At 44.2% G+C, this 21,800-nt stretch overlaps 1 protein-coding gene and 1 pseudogene across 1 annotated transcript in view; both read right to left on the bottom strand.

The window, feature by feature from the left end:
• The window catches only part of LOC115147190 (transmembrane channel-like protein 5), a 69,376-nt gene extending 49,888 nt beyond the window's left edge, over window positions 1–19,488 (bottom strand). Inside the window, exons 1-10 of the mRNA XM_029689271.1 lie at window positions 19,155–19,488; window positions 18,502–18,627; window positions 18,196–18,338; window positions 17,914–17,997; window positions 17,625–17,723; window positions 15,878–15,980; window positions 7,761–7,842; window positions 6,283–6,543; window positions 5,791–5,939; window positions 4,808–4,982 (exon numbers count right to left, since the gene is read on the bottom strand). Of these exons, the coding sequence (XP_029545131.1) occupies window positions 4,808–4,982; window positions 5,791–5,939; window positions 6,283–6,543; window positions 7,761–7,842; window positions 15,878–15,980; window positions 17,625–17,723; window positions 17,914–17,997; window positions 18,196–18,338; window positions 18,502–18,575 (1,170 nt within the window). The 5' untranslated portion in view covers window positions 18,576–18,627; window positions 19,155–19,488. The remainder of the gene's footprint in view (window positions 1–4,807; window positions 4,983–5,790; window positions 5,940–6,282; window positions 6,544–7,760; window positions 7,843–15,877; window positions 15,981–17,624; window positions 17,724–17,913; window positions 17,998–18,195; window positions 18,339–18,501; window positions 18,628–19,154) is intronic.
• On the bottom strand, window positions 2,411–3,752 carry LOC115147206 (apoptosis regulator BAX-like; annotated as a pseudogene).
• Window positions 19,489–21,800: the final 2,312 nt, after the last annotated feature.

The following is a 21,800-nucleotide window of genomic DNA, read 5'->3' as shown; positions in this document are numbered from 1 at the left end:
GTTTTGAGGCTACACAGTCATGGCCAAAAGTTTTGAGAACCACACAAATATTAATTTCCACAAAGTTTGCTGCTTCAGTGTCTTTAGATATTTTTGTCAGATGTTACTATGGAATACTGAAGTATAATTACAAGCATTTCATAAGTGTCAAAGGCTTTTATTGACAATTACATGAAGTTGATGAAAAGAGTCAATATCTGCAGTGTTGACCCTTCTTTTTCAAGACCTCTGCAATCCTCCCCGGCATGCTGTCAATTAACTTCTGGGCCACATCCTGACTGATGGCAGCCCATTCTTGCAAAATCAATGCTTGGAGTTTGTCAGAATTTGTGGGTTTTTGTTTGTCCACCCACCTCTTGAGGATTGACCACAAGTTCTCAATGGGATTAAGGTCTGGGGAGTTTCCTGGTCATGGACCCACAATATCGATGTTTTGTTCCCCGAGCCACTTAGTTATCACTTTTGCCTTATGGCAAGGTGCTCCATCATGCTGGAAAAGGCATTGTTCATCAACAAACTGTTCCTGGATGGTTGGGAGAAGTTGCTCTCGGAGGATGTGTTGGTACCATTCTTTATTCATGGCTGTGTTCTTAGGCAAAATTGTGAGTGAGCCCACTCCCTTGGCTGAGAAGCAACCCCACACATGAATGGTCTCAGGATGCTTTACTGTTGGCATGACACAGGACTGATGGCAGCGCTTACCTTGTCTTCTCCGGACAAGCTTTTTTACGGATGCCCCAAACAATCGGAAAGGGGATTCATCAGAGAAAATGACTTTTCGCCAGTCCTCAGCAGTCCAATCCCTGTACCTTTTGCAGAATATCAGTCTGTCCCTGATGTTTTTCCTGGAGAGAAGTGGCTTCTTTGCTGCCCTTCTGGACACCAGGCCATCCTCCAAAAGTCTTCGCCTCACTGTGCGTGCAGGGGCACTCACACCTGCCTGCTGCTATTCCAGAGCAAGGTCTGTACTGGTGGTGCCCTAATCACGCAGCTGAATAAACTTTAGGAGACGGTCCTGGCGCTTGCTGGACTTTCTTGGGGGCCCTGAAGCCTTCTTCACAACAATTGAACCGCTCTCCTTGGAGTTCTTGATGATCCAATAAATGGTTGATTTAGGTGCAATCTTACTGGCAGCAATATCTTTGCCTGTGAAGCCCTTTTCATGCAAAGCAATGATGACGGCACATATTTCCTTGCAGGTAACCATGGTTGACAGAGGAAGAACAATGATTCCAAGCACCACCCTCCTTTTGAAGCTTCCAGTCTTATTTGAACTCAATCAGCATGACAGAGTGATCTCCAGCCTTGTCCTCGTCAACACTCACACCTGTGTTAACGAGAGAATCACTGACATGATGTCAGCTGGTCCTTTTGTGGCAGGGCTGAAATGCAGTGGAAATGTTTTTTTGGGATTCAGTTCATTTGCATGGCAAAGAGGGACTTTGCAATTAATTGCAATTCATCTGATCACTCTTCATAACATTCTGGAGTATATGCAAATTGCCATCATACAAACAGAGGCAGCAGACTTTGTGAAAATTAACATTTGTGTCATTCTCAAAACTTTTGGCCACGACTGTACAGTGTTTGTTTACAATTACATTGTTCACAAGCAATGGAGTAAAACAAGTTAATAATGTGGGTTTTGATGAGGTTAGACAGTTGAACTAAGCTCATGAGGCATTAATTCAGCAATGATGCCCGAGGTGGTGTGGTCTATTGGCCCTATACCACAAACCCCTGAGGAGCCTTATTGCTATTATAAACTGGTTATGTTGCCCACACAAAAATAACAGGAAACAAGTATTTTTGCGTCATATCCCCGGTATATTTGTCTGATATACACACGGCTGAAATGTAACAACAAAAAAAAAATGTGCAAATCGCAGATTGCCCCTTTAAGCAACATTAGGGATCATCATCATTACATACAAAACTATGTTTTTAGTGACAATAAGCAGAGTTTACTGTAATTTAAAAAATATATATTATTATAATATTACCCTATAATATTAAACAACACTATAACATTAAACAATATTTTAGGAGGTCACCAAAGTTAACTCATGAGCCAGACTCCCAAATTTGGTCCGTTTGGCTCACTCGGGCAGACGATGTCTCATAGGGATTATTTTGAAGCTCTATGTCCCTAGAGTTGGAACATGTGTGATAAAGGTGCAGCCTTCTGTGTGTTGTCACTATCTTTCATCCCTCCATCCCATTCATTTCCCCCATAGGCATTTTATCCTATGACAAACAACGTCAGTACACAACAAATTATTGCTCCCTTATACCCTCACTCATACAGTGCATTGGGAAAGTATTCAGAGCCCTTGACTTTTTCCACATTTTGATACATTACAGCCTTATTCTAAAATTACTTAAACTGCTTTTTTCTCCCTCATCAAGCTACACACAATATCCCATAATGACAAAGTGAAAACAGGTTTTTAGACATTTTTGCAAATGTATTCTCTGATGAACTGTAGAGTCCAGTTGATAATGTTAACCATGACTTGGGGTTGGTTCTGTGAATGTGCTCTGTGAATAAGCTTGCAGGCCAGATGATGAACGGCTGCCACTTTGCCGAAGTTGATTCCATCTGTGAAAATCTCCTTGGTTGTTGCAAAGAAAACATCCTGGATACAATAGACCGGGACTTCACTTATTAAGTGTTGAAGCTCAGCATTTGTGTTCAGTTCCTCAGTAATCTCCAGTAGCCCGTCCACCATCTCTTTTAACTCATGACCCTGGAGTTCATTAGGTGTTCCACCCAGCTCTTCAGGAGACATCTGTATCCCTTCTGCTCTGAAGAATCTCTCTATAACGTAGCCTCTCAGAATTACAGCTGCTTGATCCATTATTCTGTCATAATACGACACCATCTTTACCTCCGGCTGCACCGCAAGCCTCCTCTCCTCTGCCTGTTTCCTATCTCTCTCCACCGTCTGCCATCGCTGAGAAGTCACTTACAGGTGCAATTTAAGTCCTACTGTTGCTGTTTAATCATAACAAGTGGCGGGGTGATCACTTTGTTGTTTTTCAAATCAAAGACTACTGTTGCTGGTCTTCCTCTGAAGAAGCCTGTCCTGAACAATAACCTCCAGGCCGAGATCTATACAGATAGGAATCTATCTATGTTTCCTTAGATGTAAGGTAGACTGGTGGTCTAATCAACCAACGTTACGACTGTTTAGACCGTAGATAACGTAGACTAGTGGTCTAATCAACCAACGTTACGACTGTTTAGACCGTAGATAACATAGACTAGTGGTCTAATCAACCAACGTTACGGCTGTTTAGACCGTAGATAACGTAGACTGGTGGTCTAATCAACCAACGTTAGGACTGTTTAGACCGTAGATAACGTAGACTGGTGGTCTAATCAACCAACGTTACGACTGTTTAGACCGTAGATAACGTAGACTGGTGGTCTAATCAACCAATGTTACGGCTGTTTAGACCGTAGATAACGTAGACTAGTGGTCTAATCAACCAACGTTACGACTGTTTAGACCGTAGATAACGTAGACTGGTGGTCTAATCAACCAACGTTACGGCTGTTTAGACCGTAGATAACGTAGACTAGTGGTCTAATCAACCAATGTTACGGCTGTTTAGACCGTAGATAACGTAGACTGGTGGTCTAATCAACCAACGTTACGACTGTTTAGACCGTAGATAACGTAGACTGGTGGTCTAATCAACCAACGTTACGGCTGTTTAGACCGTAGATAACGTAGACTGGTGGTCTAATCAACCAATGTTACGGCTGTTTAGACCGTAGACTGGTGGTCTAATCAACCAATGTTACGGCTGTTTACACCGTAGATAACGTAGACTAGTGGTCTAATCAACCAACGTTACGACAGTTTAGACCGTAGATAACGTAGACTAGTGGTCTAATCAACCAATGTTACGGCTGTTTAGACCGTAGATAACGTAGACTGGTGGTCTAATCAACCAACGTTACGGCTGGGGTCTCGACTTCCTGGTGAGAGTTACAATAGTAGAATACGAGGCCTCCCGAGTGTGACAGTGGTCTAAGACACTGCATCGCAGTGCTAGCTGTGCCACTAGAGATTCTGGGTTCAAGTCTAGCTTTCTTACATGGCACATATTACACTTTTACTTTCTTCTCCAACACTGTGTTTTTGCATTATTTAAACTAAATTGAACATGTTTCATTATTTATTTGAGGCTAAATTGATTTTATTGATGTATTAAGGTAAAAGAAAAGTGTTCATTCAGTATTGTTGTAATTGTCATTATTGCATTTTTCCCCCTTCTTTATATATTTTAATCGGCCGATTAATCGGCATCGGCTTTTTTTGGGTCCTCCAATAATCTCTATCGGTGTTGAAAAATCATAATCGGTCGACCTCTAGTTTAAATCATCGTTTTTACATGGACTGAGCTGAATGGAGCTACAGCAGCCAGTGTGATAATGGCTGGGGTCATATCTGCTGGTTTATGCTGCTCTCCGAATAGCATTTTAAAAAGCAGTAGATGAGCTTAAACTTTGTTCGAACTCAGACCCTGGTTACGGCCCTGGAAGTATTGGATTTTTCTGGGAAACTTAGACTGTGTGCGTGTGTGTGTGTGACCACCTATCTATGACATCCAGCCATACAGGAAGAGTGTAGGCAACATCTGTCTGTTTGTAGAGTGTACTGTCTGTAGAGTGTACTGTCATTCAGGCATGAGTTCAGACTGAACATGGTGCATCACCTGTGTGTACAGTACATGTACCTTTAGATGTACTAGCAGGTTGGTTCTGTGTGTGTGTGTGTGTGTGTGTGTGTACCTTTAGCTGTTCTAACAGGTTGGTCCTGTGTGTGTGTATGTCTGCGAGGTGTAGCAGAGAGAAGTCCCAGCTACACAACAGTCTCCAGTAGTCATCTCCTCTTCCAGACAGAGAGCCAGGTCTCTGAGCTGCTCCACCTGACGCCACAACACCAGTCTGGAGACACCCTGCCAAGCTACTCAACACACACACACAGTCATACATAAACACACAGCCATGCAAACACAAAGATGGTGGATAAATAAGGCTGTTTACTCAAGCCGTTTACCAAACAATTATCAAGGTTCCTGTCTGTGTAAGTGAGCGTTCTCTCTCTCGCTTGAGCTCACTGTTCCTCCATAATATCTGGCATGCTGACTGTACCTCCATAATATCTGGCATGCTGACTGTACCTCCATAATATCTGGCATGCTCACTGTTCCTCCATAATATCTGGCATGCTGACTGTTCCTCCATAATATCTGGCATGCTGACTGTACCTCCATAATATCTGGCATGCTCACTGTTCCTCCATAATATCTGGCATGCTGACTGTTCCTCCATAATATCTGGCATGCTGACTGTTCCTCCATAATATCTGGCATGCTGACTGTTCCTCCATAATATCTGGCATGCTGACTGTTCCTCCATAATATCTGGCATGCTGACTGTTCCTCCATAATATCTGGCATGCTGACTGTTCCTCCATAATATCTGGCATGCTGACTGTTCCTCCATAATATCTGGCATGCTGACTGTTCCTCCATAATATCTGGCATGCTGACTGTTCCTCCATAATATCTGGCATGCTCACTGTTCCTCGACTGTCTCCACAGAGCAGCATGTAGGAGGTAAACCAGACAGACAGACAGACAGACAGACAGACAGACAGACAGACCTGTATATGACTGAGGCTCCACAGAGCAGCATGTAGGAGGTAAGCTAGACAGACAGACAGACAGACAGACAGACAGACAGACAGACAGACAGACAGACAGTATTACCTGTATATGACTGAGGCTCCACAGAGCAGCATGTAGGAGGTGATGGTAAAGAGGTAAGCTAGCTGGATGTTATAACTTGACTGGCCTCCACTCAGCACACTGTTACTGCTGTAGACACCATAGTACAGCATGGACACATTGAACCAACCCTACACACACACACACACACACACACAGGGAGAGAGACATGGAAAGTGGCAGACAGACAGACAGACAGACAGACAGACAGACAGACAGACAGACAGACAGACAGGCAGGGCGAGAGAGACAGGGAGAGAGGTATGGAGAGGCAGACAAACAGACAGAGAGACAGTGAGAGAGGAAGAGAGAGAAACAGGGAGAGAGGCAGAGAGAGAGACAGACAGGCAGACAGACAGACAGACGACACTTTAGACTTAGTTACTGCATCTTTAAAACAGAGTGTGTATTTGTGTGTGTCTGTGTATCCTATATGTATGCATGTGTCCTGTCCGTGTCAGTGTGTCCACACACCACTCCAGTGAGGAGCTCCAGTCCCCTGAACCCGGCAGTTGCCCCGGCGCCCTGAGTGTCGGTGCCAAGCAGCGCCCACGGCAACGTGATGAAGGAGAGGTTGAGGAGGGAGGAGAGGAGGTTGAAGAGGAGCAGCCATCTTAGAAACAGGAAGTAGCAGAGGACAGCAGAACCAAACCTTCCACTGATCTCCCTCAGAGAACCGTGCCACAGAGAGAGAGACTGTCTGAGAAAGACCACACTGCTGCACCTACGAACAGACTGAGAGAGAGACAGAGAGAGGCATGTCTATCTAGTGACTACTACAGGATATGGGTTCTGACCAGTGTCCTCTCTAACATGTCTATCTAGTGACTACTACAGGATATGGGTTCTGACCAGTGTCCTCTCTAACATGTCTATCTAGTGACTACTACAGGATATGGGTTCTGACCAGTGTCCTCTCTAACATGTCTATCTAGTGACTACTACAGGATATGGGTTCTGACCAGTGTCCTCTCTAACATGTCTATCTAGTGACTACTACAGGATATGGGTTCTGACCAGTGTCGTCTCTAACATGTCTATCTAGTGACTACTACAGGATATGGGTTCTGACCAGTGTCCTCTCTAACATGTCTATCTAGTGACTACTACAGGATATGGGTTCTGACCAGTGTCGTCTCTAACATGTCTATCTAGTGACTACTACAGGATATGGGTTCTGACCAGTGTCGTCTCTAACATGTCTATCTAGTGACTACTACAGGATATGGGTTCTGATCAGTGTCCTCTCTAACATGTCTATCTAGTGACTACTACAGGATATGGGTTCTGATCAGTGTCGTCTCTAACATGTCTATCTAGTGACTACTACAGGATATGGGTTCTGATCAGTGTCGTCTCTAACATGTCTATCTAGTGACTACTACAGGATATGGGTTCTGATCAGTGTCCTCTCTAACATGTCTATCTAGTGACTACTACAGGATATGGGTTCTGACCAGTGTCGTCTCTAACATGTCTATCTAGTGACTACTACAGGATATGGGTTCTGACCAGTGTCGTCTCTAACATGTCTATCTAGTGACTACTACAGGATATGGGTTCTGACCAGTGTCCTCTCTAACATGTCTATCTAGTGACTACTACAGGATATGGGTTCTGACCAGTGTCGTCTCTAACATGTCTATCTAGTGACTACTACAGGATATGGGTTCTGATCAGTGTCCTCTCTAACATGTCTATCTAGTGACTACTACAGGATATGGGTTCTGACCAGTGTCCTCTCTAACATGTCTATCTAGTGACTACTATAGGATATGGGTTCTGACCAGTGTCGTCTTTAACATGTCTATCTAGTGACTACTACAGGATATGGGTTCTGACCAGTGTCCTCTCTAACATGTCTATCTAGTGACTACTACAGGATATGGGTTCTGACCAGTGTCCTCTCTAACATGTCTATCTAGTGACTACTACAGGATATGGGTTCTGACCAGTGAGATCTGCTCCCAACAGTCAGTGCAGCTTGTTCTCTCTAGACTCCTCCTGGAGAACTTCCCTGCTAAGACACGGCACCTGGAAACACACAGTAGTGATGAGCCGGTTGGCCCATAACCCGCAGTCCCCGCAGTTATATCTGCAAGGCGGGTGGGTTAAGGGTCATTAAATATTGCGTTCATATCGGGCAGGTGGGTGGCGGGCGGGTTGAATTAAGAGAAACCAATAGGTCTACCTTTAAAAAAATGCATAAATGTATCATTCTTGTGCAATTTACAGTGAGCTCCAAAGGCATTGGGCCACATTGTTTGTTGTTCTGGCTCTGTACTTCAGCACTTTGAAATGATACACAGACTATGAGGTTAAAGTGCAGACTATCAGCTTTAATTTGAGGGTATTTTCATCCATATTGGGTGAACCGTTTAGATATTACAGCACTTTTTGTACATAATCCCCCCATTTTAGGGGACCAAAAGTATTGAGACAAATTCAGTTATATGTGTATTAAAGTAGTTTGAAGTTTAGTACTTGGTCCCATATTTCTAGCACATAATGACTACATCAAGCTTGTGACTCTACAAACTTGTTGGATACATTTGCTGTTTGTTTTGGTTGTGTTTCAGATTATTTGGTGCCCAATAGAAATGAATGGTAAATAATGTATTGTGTCATTTTGGAGTCACTTTTATTGTAAATAAGAATAGAATATGTTTCTAAACACTTCTACATTAATGTGGATGCTACCGTGATTACAGATAGACCTGAATGAATGGTGAATAATGATGAGTGAGAAAGTTAGAGGCATAAATGTCATACCCCCCAAAAAATGCTAACCTCCCCTGTTATTGTAATGGTGAGAGGTTAGCATGTCTTGTTGGTATGATATAAAATGCTAACCTCCCCTGTTATTGTAACGGTGAGAGGTTAGCATGTCTTGTTGGTATGATATTTGTGCGTCTGTAAAATACCTTCAAATTAAAGCTGACTGTCTGCACTCTGCACTTTAACCTCATAGTCATTGTATCATTTCAAATCCAAAGTGCTGGAGTACAGAGCCAGAACAACAAAACATGTGTGACTGTCCTGATACTTTTGGAGCTCACTGCATCTACAGTGCATCTGATGGGTAGTGGTGAATCTAAGCTTCCCAATGATATACAGCTCATTCAGAAAGTACTCAGACCCCTTCCCTGTTTCCACATTTTGTTACATTACAGCCTTATTCTAAAGTTGATTAAATACATTTTTTCCCCTCATCAAACTACACACAATACCCCATAATGACAAAGCAAAAACCGGTTTATAGAAATGTTTGCAAATTTATTTAAAAAATTTGAAATACCTTATTTACATAAGTATTCAGACCCTTTGCTATGAGACTTGAAATTGAGCTCAGGTGCATCCTGTTTCCATTGATCATCCTTGAGATGTTTCTACAACTTGACTGGAGTCCACCTGTGGTAAAATCAGTTTATTGGACATGATTTGGAAAGGCACACACCAGTCTATATAAGGTCCCACAGTGGACAGTGCATGTCAGAGCAAAAACCAAGACATGAGGTCAAAGAAATTGTCTGTAGAGCTCAGAGACTGGATTGTGTCGAGGCACAGATCTGGGGAAGGGAACCAAAACATTTCTGCAGCATTAAAGGTCCCCAAGAACACAATGGCCTCCATCATTCTGAAATGGAAGAAGTTTGGAATCACCAAGACTCTTCCTAGAGCTGGCCGCCCGGCCAAACTGAGCAATCAGGGGAGAGGGGCCTTGGTCAGGGAGGTGACCAAGAACCCAATGATCACTCTGACAGAGCTCCAGAGATCCTCTGAGGAGATGGGAGAATCTTCCAGAAGGACAACCATCTCTGCAAAACTCCACCAATCAGGCCTTTATGGTAGAGTGGCCAGATAGAATTCACTCCTCAGTAAAAGGCACATGACAGCCCGCATGGAGTTTGTCAAAAGCACCTAAAGGACTCTCAGACCATGAGAAACAAGATTCTCTGGTCTGATGAAACTAAGATTGAACTCTTTGGCCTGAATGCCAAGCTTTACGTCTGGAAGGAAACCTGGCACCATCTGTAGGGTGAAGCATGGTGGTGGCAGCATCATGCTGTGGGGATGTTTTTCAGCGGCAGGGACTGGGAGACTAGTCAGGATCAAGGGAAATATGAATGGAGCAAAGTACAGAGAGATCCTTGATGAAAACCTGCTCCAGAGCGCTCAGGACCTCAAACTGGGGCAAAAGGTTTACATTCCAACAGGACAACGACCCTAAGCACACAGCCAAGACAACGCAGTAGTGGCTTCGGGACAAGTCTCTGAATATCCTTGAGTGGCCCAGCCAGAGCCCGGACTTGAACCCGATCAAACATCTCTGTGCAGCAACGCTCCCCATCCAACCTGACAGGGCTTGAGAGAATCTGCAAAGAAGAATGAGAGAAACTCCCCAAATACAGGTGTGCCAAGCTTGTAGCGTCATACCCAAGAAGACTCAAGGCTGTAATCGCTGCCAAACGTGCTTCAACAAAGTACTGATTAAAGGGTCTGAATACTTATGTCAATGTATTATTTTAGTTTTAGATTTTCTATTTAAAAAATTGCTTTGTCATTATGGAGGAGTATTGTTTATAGATTGATGAGGAAAGACAACGATTTAATCCATTTTGGAATATGGAAAATGTGGAAAAAGGGGGAAGGTGTCTGAATACTTTCTGAATGCATTGTATAGACTGCGCTGCGTAAGCCTAAGCTTTAGGGCCTAACTGTACGCGCGCCCAATAGCCTACCCGCCAACCGACAAATGATGCTTTTGGGAACGGGCAGAAAAAGTTGACATAGACCCACGGAGCCAAAAAGGACAACGTCAGAGTTGAATTCGATAAGAGAAAAGCTGCAAAAAGGACAGTAAAAAAATATGGAGAGTTAAAAATTAAGAGATGGGAGGGCCAGAAAAGTCATGTTTGGGAAAGATTTGGTGAAGTGGGAAAAAAAGAGGACACAAATTCGACAGTCACAAGACGGGACTTCAAATAGGCCTATGGCACGTCAAGGGAACTGTAACCTACTGTTTCAGATGGATTGAATGGAAACTGAAATCTGGACACTGACTGTAGGTCTATAACCTCTCACATAACATTAACTCCTGCTGAATTAAGCATTACTTGCAGTAAAATGGAGTGGAGAAATATGATTTCTTTCTTTCAGCATGTGGAGAGAACAAGAATGTGCAGTTAGATACCATCTGTAGAGGTGCTATCTTTATCAGCACCATAAAAGCTGATAGTATTTCAACCACATAAACGTCTTTGATCCGTGAAAGAGGCAGGGATGACAAATAACTTTGCCAAGGTCAACTAAACTCAACAAAAAAAGAAACGTCCCTTTTTCAGGCCCGTCTTTCAAAGATAATTCGTAAAAATCCAAATAACTTCACAGATCTTCATTGTTAAGGGTTTAAACACTGTTTCCCATGCTTGTTCAATGAACCATAAACAATTAATTAACATGCACCTGTGGAACGGTCGTTAAGACACTAACAGCTTACAGACGGTAGGCAATTAAGGTCGCAGTTATGAAAACTTAGGACACGAAAGAGGCCTTTCTACTGACTCTGAAAAACACCAAAAGAAAGATGCCCGGGGTCCCTGATCATCTGTGTGAACGTGCCTTAGGCATGTTGCAAGGAGGCATGAGGACTGAAGATGTGGCCAGGGCAATAAAATGCAATGTCCGTACTGCGAGACGCTTAAGACAGCGCTACAGGTAGACAGGACGGACAGCTGATCGTCCTCGCAGTGGCAGACCACGTGTAACAACACCTGCACAGGATCGGTACATACGAACATCACACCGGTGGGACAGGTACAGGATGGCAACAGCAACTGCCCGAGTTACAGCAGGAACGCACAATCCCTCCATCAGTGCTCAGACTGTCCGCAATAGGCTGAGAGAGGCTGGACTGAGGGCTTGTAGGTCTGTTGTAAGGCAGGTCCTCACCAGACATCACCAGCAACAACGTCACCTATGGGCACAAACCCACCGTTGCTGGGCCAGACAGGACTGGCAAAAAGTGCTCCTCACTGATGAGTCGCGGTTTTGTCTCACCAGGGCTGATGGTCGGATTCGCGTTTATCGTCAAAGGAATGAGCGTTACACCGAGGCCTGTACTCTGGAGCGGGATCGATTTGGAGGTGGAGGGTTCGTCATGGTCTGGGGCGGTGTGTCACAGCATCATCGGACTGAGCTTGTTGTCATTGCAGGAAATCTCAACGCTGTGTGTTACAGGGAAGACGTCCTCCTCCCTCATGTGGTACCCTTCCTGCAGGCTCATCCTGACATGACCCTCCAGCATGACAATGCCACCAGCCATACTGCTCGTTCTGTGTGTGATTTCCTGCAAGACAGGAATGTCAGTGTTCTGCCATGGCCAGCGAAGAGCCTGGCTCTCAATCCATTGAGCACGTCTAGGACCTGTTGGATCGGAGGGTGAGGGCTAGGGCCATTCCCCCCAGAAATGTCCGGGAACTTGCAGGTGCCTTGGTGGAAGAGTGGGGTAACATCTCACAGCAAGAACTGGCAAATCTGGTGCAGTCCATGAGGAGGAGATGCACTGCAGTACTTAAAACCTCTCTAGGATATGTGGGACGAAATCGTCCCACCTACGTAACAGCCAGTGGAATCCTGTGGCGCGTTATTCAAATACCTTAGAAATGCTATTACTTCAATTTCTCAAACATATGACTATTTTACACCATTTTAAAGACAAGACTCTCGTTAATCTAACCACACTGTCCGATTTCAAAAAGGCTTTACAACGAAAGCAAAACATTAGATTATGTCAGCAGAGTACCCAGCCAGAAATAATCAGACACCCATTTTTCAAGCTAGCATATAATGTCACAAAAAACAAAACCACAGCTAAATGCAGCACTAACCTTTGATGATCTTCATCAGATGACACCCCTAGGACATTATGTTATACAATACATGCATGTTTTGTTCAATCAAATTCATATTTATATCAAAAACCAGCTTTTTACATTAGCATGTGACGTTCAGAACTAGCATACCCCCCGCAAACTTCCGGTGAATTTACTAAATTACTCACGATAAACGTTCACAAAAAACAATTATTTTAAGAATTATAGATACAGAACTCCTCTATGCACTCGCTATGTCCGATTTTAAAATAGCTTTTCGGTGAAAGCACATTTTGCAATACACTAAGTAGATAGCCCAGCCATCACGGCTAGCTATTTACACACCCACCAAGTTTAGCCCTCACCAAAGTCAGATTTACTATAAGAAAAATTGTATTACCTTTGCTGTTCTTCGTCAGAATGCACTCCCAGGACTTCTACTTCAATAACAAATGTTGGTTTGGTCCCAAATAATCCATAGTTATATCCAAATAGCGGCGTTTTGTTCGTGCGTTCAAGACACTATCCGAAAGGGTAAATAAGGGTTGCGCGCCCGACGCGTTTCGTGACAAAAAAAATCGAAATATTCCATTACCGTACTTCGAAGCATGTCAACCGCTGTTTAAAATCAATTTTTATGCCATTTTTCTCGTAAAAAAGCGATAATATTCCGACCGGGAAAGCGTGTTTACGTTCAAAGAGAGAGAAAATAAAAACATGGGATCCCCTCGTGCACGAGCCTCAGTCTGATGGTCCTCTGATAGACCACTTAACCAAGGCGCTAAAGTTTTTCAGCCAGCGGCTGGAATTACATCATTCAGGTTCTGAGAGCCTATGGGAGCCGTAGGAAGTGTCACGTTACAGCAAAGATCCTACATTTTCAATAAACAGAGCCAAGAAGCCCAATGAATGGTCAGAGAGGGTACTTCCTGTTTGGAATCTTCTCAGGTTTTTGCCTGCCATATGAGTTCTGTTATACTCACAGACACCATTCAAACAGTTTTAGAAACTTTAGGGTGTTTTCTATCCAAAGCCAATAATTATATGCATATTCTAGTTTCTGGGCAGTAGTAATAACCAGATTAAATCGGGTACGTTTTTTATCCGGCCGTGTAAATACTGCCCCCTAGCCCTAACAGGTTAATGCAGCTGGTGGCCACACCAGATACTGACTGTTACTTTTGATTTTGACACCCCCTTTGTTCAGGGACACATTATTCCATTTCTGTTAGTCACATGTCTGTGGAACTTGTTCAGTTTATGTCTCAGTTGTTGAATCTTGTTATGTTCATACAAATATTTACACATGTTCAGTTTGCTGAAAATAAACGCAGCTGACAGTGAGAGGACGTTTCTTTTTTTGCTGAGTTTATATTGAAGCATTCATTCTATCTATCTATGACATTATTCTGGTGAGTAAGGGTTTATTTAGTCCTCTAGGGCAACATATAATGACAGAAGAGAAGCTGCATGTATCTAATTATAGACAAGATGACTAACAAATAGACTATCAAAAATGTAGGAAATCAGAAGCAGAAACATTTGTAAATCAGGCAATAACAAAATCCTGCACCCCCTGTCAAAAAAATTGTTCCCCTGTCTCTGACTGTAGCCTGCAGCACATCTTCTATATCAGCGGGTTAGGGTCGGGTAAAGGCCTCAGATTTTTATAACATATAGTCGGGCGGTTGCGGATGGGATATTTTTGCAGAGGGAGCAGCCCCCCTATCCACATCGACAGGACAGTAGTGGAGAAGGTGGAAAGTTTTAAGTTCCTCGGCGTACACATCATGGACAAACTGAAATGGTCCACCCACACAGACTGCGTGGTGAAGAAGGCGCAACAGCACCTCTTCAACCTCAAGAGGCTGAAGAAATTCGGCTTGTCACAAAAAACACTCAAACTTTTACAGATGCACAATCGAGAGCATACTGTCGGGCTGTACCACCGCCTGGTACGGCAACTGCTCCGCCCACAACCGTTGCCCACAACCCTAAGGCTCTCCAGAGGGTAGTGGTAAGTCGCTCTGGACAAGAGCATCTGCTAAATGACGTAAATGTAAATGCATCACCCGGGGCAAACTACCTGCCCTCCAGGACACCTACACCACCCGATGTCACAGGAAGGCCAAAAAGATCATTAAGGACAACAACCACCCAAGCCACTGTCTGTTCACCCCACTACCATACAGAAGGCGAGGTCAGTACAGGTGCATCAAAGCTGGGACCGAGAGACTGAAAAACAGCTTCTATCTCAAGGCCATCAGACTATTAAACAGCCATCACTAACATTGAGTGGCTGCTGCCAACATACTGACTCAAATCTCTAGCCACTTTAATAATGAAAAATGTATGTAATAAATGTATCACTAGTCACATTAAACAATGTCACTTTATATAATGTTTACATACCCTACATTACTCATCTCATATGTATATACTGTACACTATACCATCTACTGCATCTTGTCTATGCTGTTCGGCCATCGCTCATTCATCAATCTTTATGTACTTATTCTTATTCATTCCTTTACACTTGTGTGTGTATAAGGTAGTTGTTGTGAAATTGTTAGATTACTGGTTAGATATTACTGCATGGTCGGAACTAGAAGCACAAGCATTTCACTACACTCGCATTAACATCTGCATGTGACAAATAACATTTGATTTATTAGCAAATTGCGGGCAGGTTCTCTCTCTCTCTCTCTCTCTCTCTCTCTCTCTCTCTCTCTCCTCTCTCTCTCTCTCTCTCTCTCCTCTCTCTCTCTCTCTCTCTCTCTCTCTCTCTCTCTCTCTCTCATCTCTCTCTCTCTCTCTCTCTCTCTCTCTCTTCTCCTCTCTCTCTCTCTCTCTCTCTCTCTCTCTCTCTCTCTCTCTCTATATATAGATAGATAGATAGATAGATAGATAGATAGATAGATAGATAGATAGATAGGGAATAGGGTGCTATCTATCTATGTCTATCTATTTGAGACGCATTCTAGAGAGACAATTAGTGAGAGAATACTGTAACAGACCAGGACCTGTAAGTGCTGATCTGAGACCTGTCCAAATAGTCTTATTCATAATGATCAAAAAAAGGCTAAACTGATCCTAGATCAGTACTGCCACTCTGAGACTCTTGGTGAATATGAGCCCAGAACAGGTTGTTTTGTCTCTGTGGAAAGTAGTTGAATGCGTCATAATGTGTTTACCTGATGTTTCTGCGCTCCCCCAGACTTACAGGAAGGCCTCGTACAGCTTTGACTCTGTCTCTGGACGGCATGGTAACCAGCTCTCTCACCAACTCCACTGTGTCTGCTCAACAGGAGAGCGATAGGGCAGAGTAAGGTTATGTCCCAAATGGCAACCTATTTCCTTTTCAGGATTTCTTTCTGCATATGAAATTCTAGGGCGGGCTGCCAAAGTGTTTTTTTTGTTTTTTTTCATGCAGCCTAACGCCGTCAAGTGTCAAATAAAACTCGGGGGTTGGAAAAACGCATTCGGTGTAAACTTAAACAACTAACACCATATAGAAAGTATATAGAAAAGTATGCCCCATTTGGGACCGTATCATATGACTGGAGCAAGAACAGCTTTGTGCAGAACAAGCCGTTGTTTTTCAATAGAGGAGGCGCAAGAACGGCTCATAAAGCTCTAGTCAACAGAAGTGCCTTCAGAAAGTATTCATACCCCTTGACTTATTCCACATTTTGTTGAGGTTACAGCCTGAATGGATTAAATATATGCACTTCCATCTACAAATAATGACAAAATGAAAACTTGTTTTTAGATTTTTTTTGGGAAATTTATTGAAAATGAAATACAGAAATGTCAGCTGTCAGAGAAGCTTTCCGATCACTGAAACTGTACACAGCCAATCTGTAAATAGCATACCCAACTTCCTCATCCCCATATTGTTATTTATGCTCTTTTGCACCCCAGTATCTCTACTTGCACATCATCATTTGCACATCTATCACTCCGGTGTTAATGCTAAATTGTAATTATTTCGCCTCTATGGCCCATTTATTGCCTTACCTCCCTACTCTTCTACATTTGCACACACTGTACATAGATCTTTCTATTGTGTTACTGACTGTACGTTTGTTTATGTGTAAATCTGTGTTGTTGTTCTTGTCGCACTGCTTTGCTTTATCTTGTCCAGGTCGCAGTTGTAAATGAGAACTTGTTCTCAACTGGCCTACCTGGTTAAATAAAGGTGAAATAAAAATAAATAAAAATAGGATTTTGCCTTTGCCTAGCTCCATTCTGTTTCTTTTTATCCTAAAAACTCCCTAATTCTTGCCAATGACAAGCATACCCATAACATGATGCAGCCACCACAATGCTTGCAAATATGAAGAATGGTACTCAGTGATGTATTGTGTTGGATTTGACCCAAACATAATTCTTTGTATTCAGGACATAAAGTTCATTTCTTTTCCACATTTTTGCAGTTTTACTTTAGTGCCTTATTGCAAACAGGATGCATGTTTTGGAATATTTGTTTTATGTACAGGCTTCCTTCTTTTCACTCTGTAATTTAGGTGTTGGGTACAAAGATGAGGTAGTCAATCTAAAATCATGTTAAACACTATTATTGCACACAGAGTGAGTCCATGCAACTTATTATGTGACTTGTTAAGCACATTTTTACTCCTGAACTTATGTAGGCTTGCCATAACAAATACTTATTGACTGAAGACGTTTAAGCTTTTCATTAAAAAAAATTTTTAAAACACAATTCCACTTTGACATTATGGGGTATTGTGTATAGGCCTGTAACACAACAAAATGTGGAAAAAGTCAAGGGGTGTGAATACTTTCTGAAGGCACTATAGGGAATAGAGTGCCATTGGTGACACACAATAACATGTTACTGACCATTCTCTACTCACACACACACACACACACACACACACACACACACACACACACACACACACACACGGGACTGACCGTTCTCCATCTTCTCCTTGACCTCCTTGTCTGACAGCCCCAGTCTCCCTACAGCTGTACCCTGTAGAGGGAGCGGACTCTGCCTGCTACAACCACGCACTACAACACACACACACACACACACACACACACACACACACACACACACACACACCACACACACACACACACACACACACACACACACACACACACACACACACACACACACACACATTATCATCATCATCTATAGACCTGTGCCTTGCCTGTAACACACACCCACTACACACACAGTGAGTATACCCACCCAGGATAGCTGTTCCTGTCTGCTGTCTGCTGGTCATCCTGTACCTGGTAGCAGTATCCATGGGAACCCTGGGTCCAGGGCTGGCTGTAGGGGGAAGAGGGTGGGAGAGAGAGGGAGAAGCAGGGAGGGAGAGGGGGAGGGAGAGAGTTGTAAGCTAAGATACTGCTGTATTTACAGGGCTGTGTCCCTCGTCTGGGCCAAGCCATCAGCCAACAGGGCCCTGGTCAAAGGCAGCAAAGTACTGTATAGGGAATAGGGTGCAATCTGGGGTGCAGTACTCACACTGGCCTAGCTGCCGTTTGGGTCCCCGCGGCTGAGGGGGGAGAGGGGGGTCTGAGCTGGGCGGCCCCTGGTCCTTACTCCATGCCCCCAGCCCCCTCTCCACATCCTGGGGCACAACAGGGCCCTCTGGAGGCCTCCTCCACCTGGAAGGGTGAGGGTGGGGTGGAAGAGTGTGGAGAGAGAGGAGATAGAAAGGAAGGGGGAGAGAGAAAAAGAGAGAGAGCGGGAGGGAGGGAGAGAATTAATGGAAACACAATGGACAAAAAATATCTAGATTTTTGCACATGCACGGACCTGCACACTCACCTCTTATCAATTGGTTTTGGCGCCTGATCACTCCTATAAGGGGATGCAATGAAGGCACTGGTAAAGCGAGACATGGTTAGCTAACAAGCCAAGTCTTCAACCATACATTCAGCAAAGGACGTCTGTCTGAGAAAACACAGTAGTTGGAGAACAGTTAGACACGGGCTAATGTATGTAGCTGACCAAACTATCAGAAGTCAGGTAACGTCGGTTAACTCACTCAAAGTGGCTAGCACAGCTAGCTAGATACTGTACCAAGCTAACTTGACAAGCCCGCTAGTTAGCTAGCTAGACAATTTGTGGTCGAAAAAATTGCAAGCTGTGTTTTCTTGATACTTAGTTACTTCAAGTAATTAAGCTGTCGAACGCGTGATGTAAATGGTACATTTCACATACAAGTACAACATCAAACTTACATTGAATATTTTCTAAGCTTAGCTAGCTAGGTTAACTGTTAGCTAACGTTAGCTAGCATACTTAGGCGCTTAGATTCGGCCGTTTGTTATTTCATTCGGATGTTGTATTACGGGCAGCGGGAAATTATAACTTTACGCCAAAGATTTGACTAATTATCCATATCAAAATCTATATTTCATCAATGTGAACACAGCAGAGACCTATAAAGAAGAAAATATGAACAAAAAATTGCTCACCTTTCCTCCAACTGACAACAAGCAATAAACTAAATTCAGGAAAACAGTCACTAGATGGCACCGTTGAGCCACATACAGTAACATTATACTAGTAATAAATATGCCATGATGCACTCAAATCATACACTAGCTGCAATCGAAACCACAACCATCTGTTTTACATATTTTAATCAAACCAGGCTGATTTCATTGGCTACATCATACACCAGATGTACACAACACACCCCAAGACACATTCAAAACACATGTTTTTGCTTCACACAACATAAATACAGAGATAGGCCAGTCTGTCTGTCATTTAGACTCTTGGCTTTACTGAGATAGCCGACCTTCTTCTCAAACCTAAAGATACTGTCTAAGGCCAGTCTGTCTGTCAGTTAGACTCTTGGCTTAACAGAGATAGTATCTTTAGGTTTGAGAAGAAGGTCGGCTATCTAAGGCCAGTCTGTCTGTCATTTAGACTCTTGGCTTTACTGAGATAGCCGACCTTCTTCTCAAACCTAAAGATACTGTCACTGTAAAGCCAAGAGTCTAACTGACAGACAGACTGGCCTTAGATAGCCTACCTTCTTCTCAAACCTAAAGATACAGTGAGGGAAAAAAGTATTTGATCCACTGACAAATAAATGATCAGTCTATAATTTTTATGCTAGGTTTATTTGAACAGTGAGAGACAGAATAACAACAAAAAAGTCCAGAAAAACGCATGTTAAATATGTTATAAATTGATTTGCATTTTAATGAGGGAAATAAGTATTTGACCCCCTCTCAATCAGAACGATTTCTGGCTCCCAGGTGTCTTTTATACAGGTAACGAGCTGAGATTAGGAGCACACTCTTAAAGGGAGTGCAATCTTGCTTACGTGCAATCGGCTAGACGTCTCATCTTTCGTCAGGCCAGGTGGGCTTTGTTTTTTGGACGCTTTAATTTTTCTCTGACGTTCCGACCTGGGTCTAAGAACTGCAGGCGGACGCCTTGTCCCGGATGTTCTCCAAGTTGGAGGAGAGTGGGGCCAAGACCAAGACGATTCTTCCCCAGAACTTTGCTGTGGGAGCAGTTACGTGGAGGATTGAGGAGGAGGTTCTGGCGGCCCTTCGGACGCAGCCCGGTCCCGGTAACGTTCTGCCCGGTCCCGGTAACGTTCCACCCGGTCGGTTGTTTGTGCCTGAGTCTGTCCGTTCTGCTGTCCTCCAATGGTCCCACGCCAGCAAAATGGCTTGTCACCCGGGGGTGGCTCGGACAATGGCGTTACTACGCAGACGATTTTGGTGGCCTGCCATGGGAGAAGATACCTGGAGGTTTGTTGCTGCATGCCCAGTATGTGCACAGAATAAAAGTGCCAATCGGGCCAGCTCTGGACTTCTTCACCCCCTACCTATTCGCCGGCGACCATGGTCGCATCTGGCCCTGGACTTTGTCACTGGATTGCCCTCTTCTGATGGGAACACGGTCATTCTGACTATTGTGGATTGATTCAGCAAGTTCGCCCAGTTTGTGCCCATCTCCAAGCTTCCCTCTGCCTCTGAGACGTCCGAGATCCTGGTTAGGGAGGTTTTCAGGGTCCACGGGTTGCCCAGTGACATACTTTCCGACCGTGGTCCTCAGTTTACCTCTGCTGTCTGGAAATCCTTCTGTTTGGCCATTGGAGCTACTGTCAGTCTCACATCTGGATTTCACCCCCAATCTAATGGTCAGGCGGAGAGAGCCAACCAGAAGATGGAATCCACGCTGCGCTGCCTTGTCTCCTCCAACCCCGCCTCTTGGGCCTCTCAGTTGCCATGGGTCGAGTATGGCCACAATACTCTCCCTACATCTGCTACTGGGATGTCTCCCTTCCAGTGCCTGTACCCTTGTTTCCTTCTCAGGAGAAGGATATCTCGGTACCCTCTGTCCAGGCCCACATTTGTTGTTGCCACCGGACCTGGCATCGGGCCAGAAAGGCTCTCCTTAGAGTTTCTGACCGGTATCAGCTCCAGGCGAATCGTCGCCGGATTCCAGCCCCCGCTTATGCCATCGGAGATAAGGTATGGTTGGCTACATGGGATCTTCCTCTGCGGACTGAGTCGAAGAAACTGTCACCGAAGTTCATTGGTCCGTTTGTGGTGGAGAGAGTGATCAATCCTGTTGTGGTTCGACTCAAGTTGCCTAGAACGCTCAGTGTCCACCCCACCTTTCATGTCTCCTGCCTCAAGCCTGTGCACCTCAGTTCTCTGCTGCCCCCTCTGCCTCCTCCTCCTCGGATGATCGGAGGTGGTCCAGTCTACACGGTGCGCCGCATCATGGATTCCAGACGTCGGGGTTTCCAGTATCTCGTGGACTGGGAGGGGTATGGTCCTGAGGAGTTGGATTCCTCGGCGTCAGATCCTTGATGATGACCTCCTTCGTGACTTCTACCGCCTCCATCCTGGCGCTCCGGGTTGTCCGCCCGGGGGGGGGGGGGGGGTACTGTCATGAATCCCACTTCCTGAGTCTGTTTTCTGCCTGATTTCTGTTTTGGAGTTGTTTCCTGAGGTTTCTGAACACACCCTGTCAGGTTGCCGGGCGACGAAGCTAGGTGGGTGATCTCTCGATTACCCGCAGCTGCATCTCATCAGCCATCTGCACACCTGGTCCTGATCATCACCTCTTCTCTTCATAAGCTCTGA

Source organism: Salmo trutta, chromosome 1 (assembly GCF_901001165.1).
Source record: "Salmo trutta chromosome 1, fSalTru1.1, whole genome shotgun sequence".
Classification (NCBI taxonomy): Eukaryota; Metazoa; Chordata; class Actinopteri; order Salmoniformes; family Salmonidae; genus Salmo; species Salmo trutta.
The sequence above is the reverse complement of the archived record's forward strand: the minus strand, read 5'-3'. Positions and strand labels throughout refer to the sequence as shown.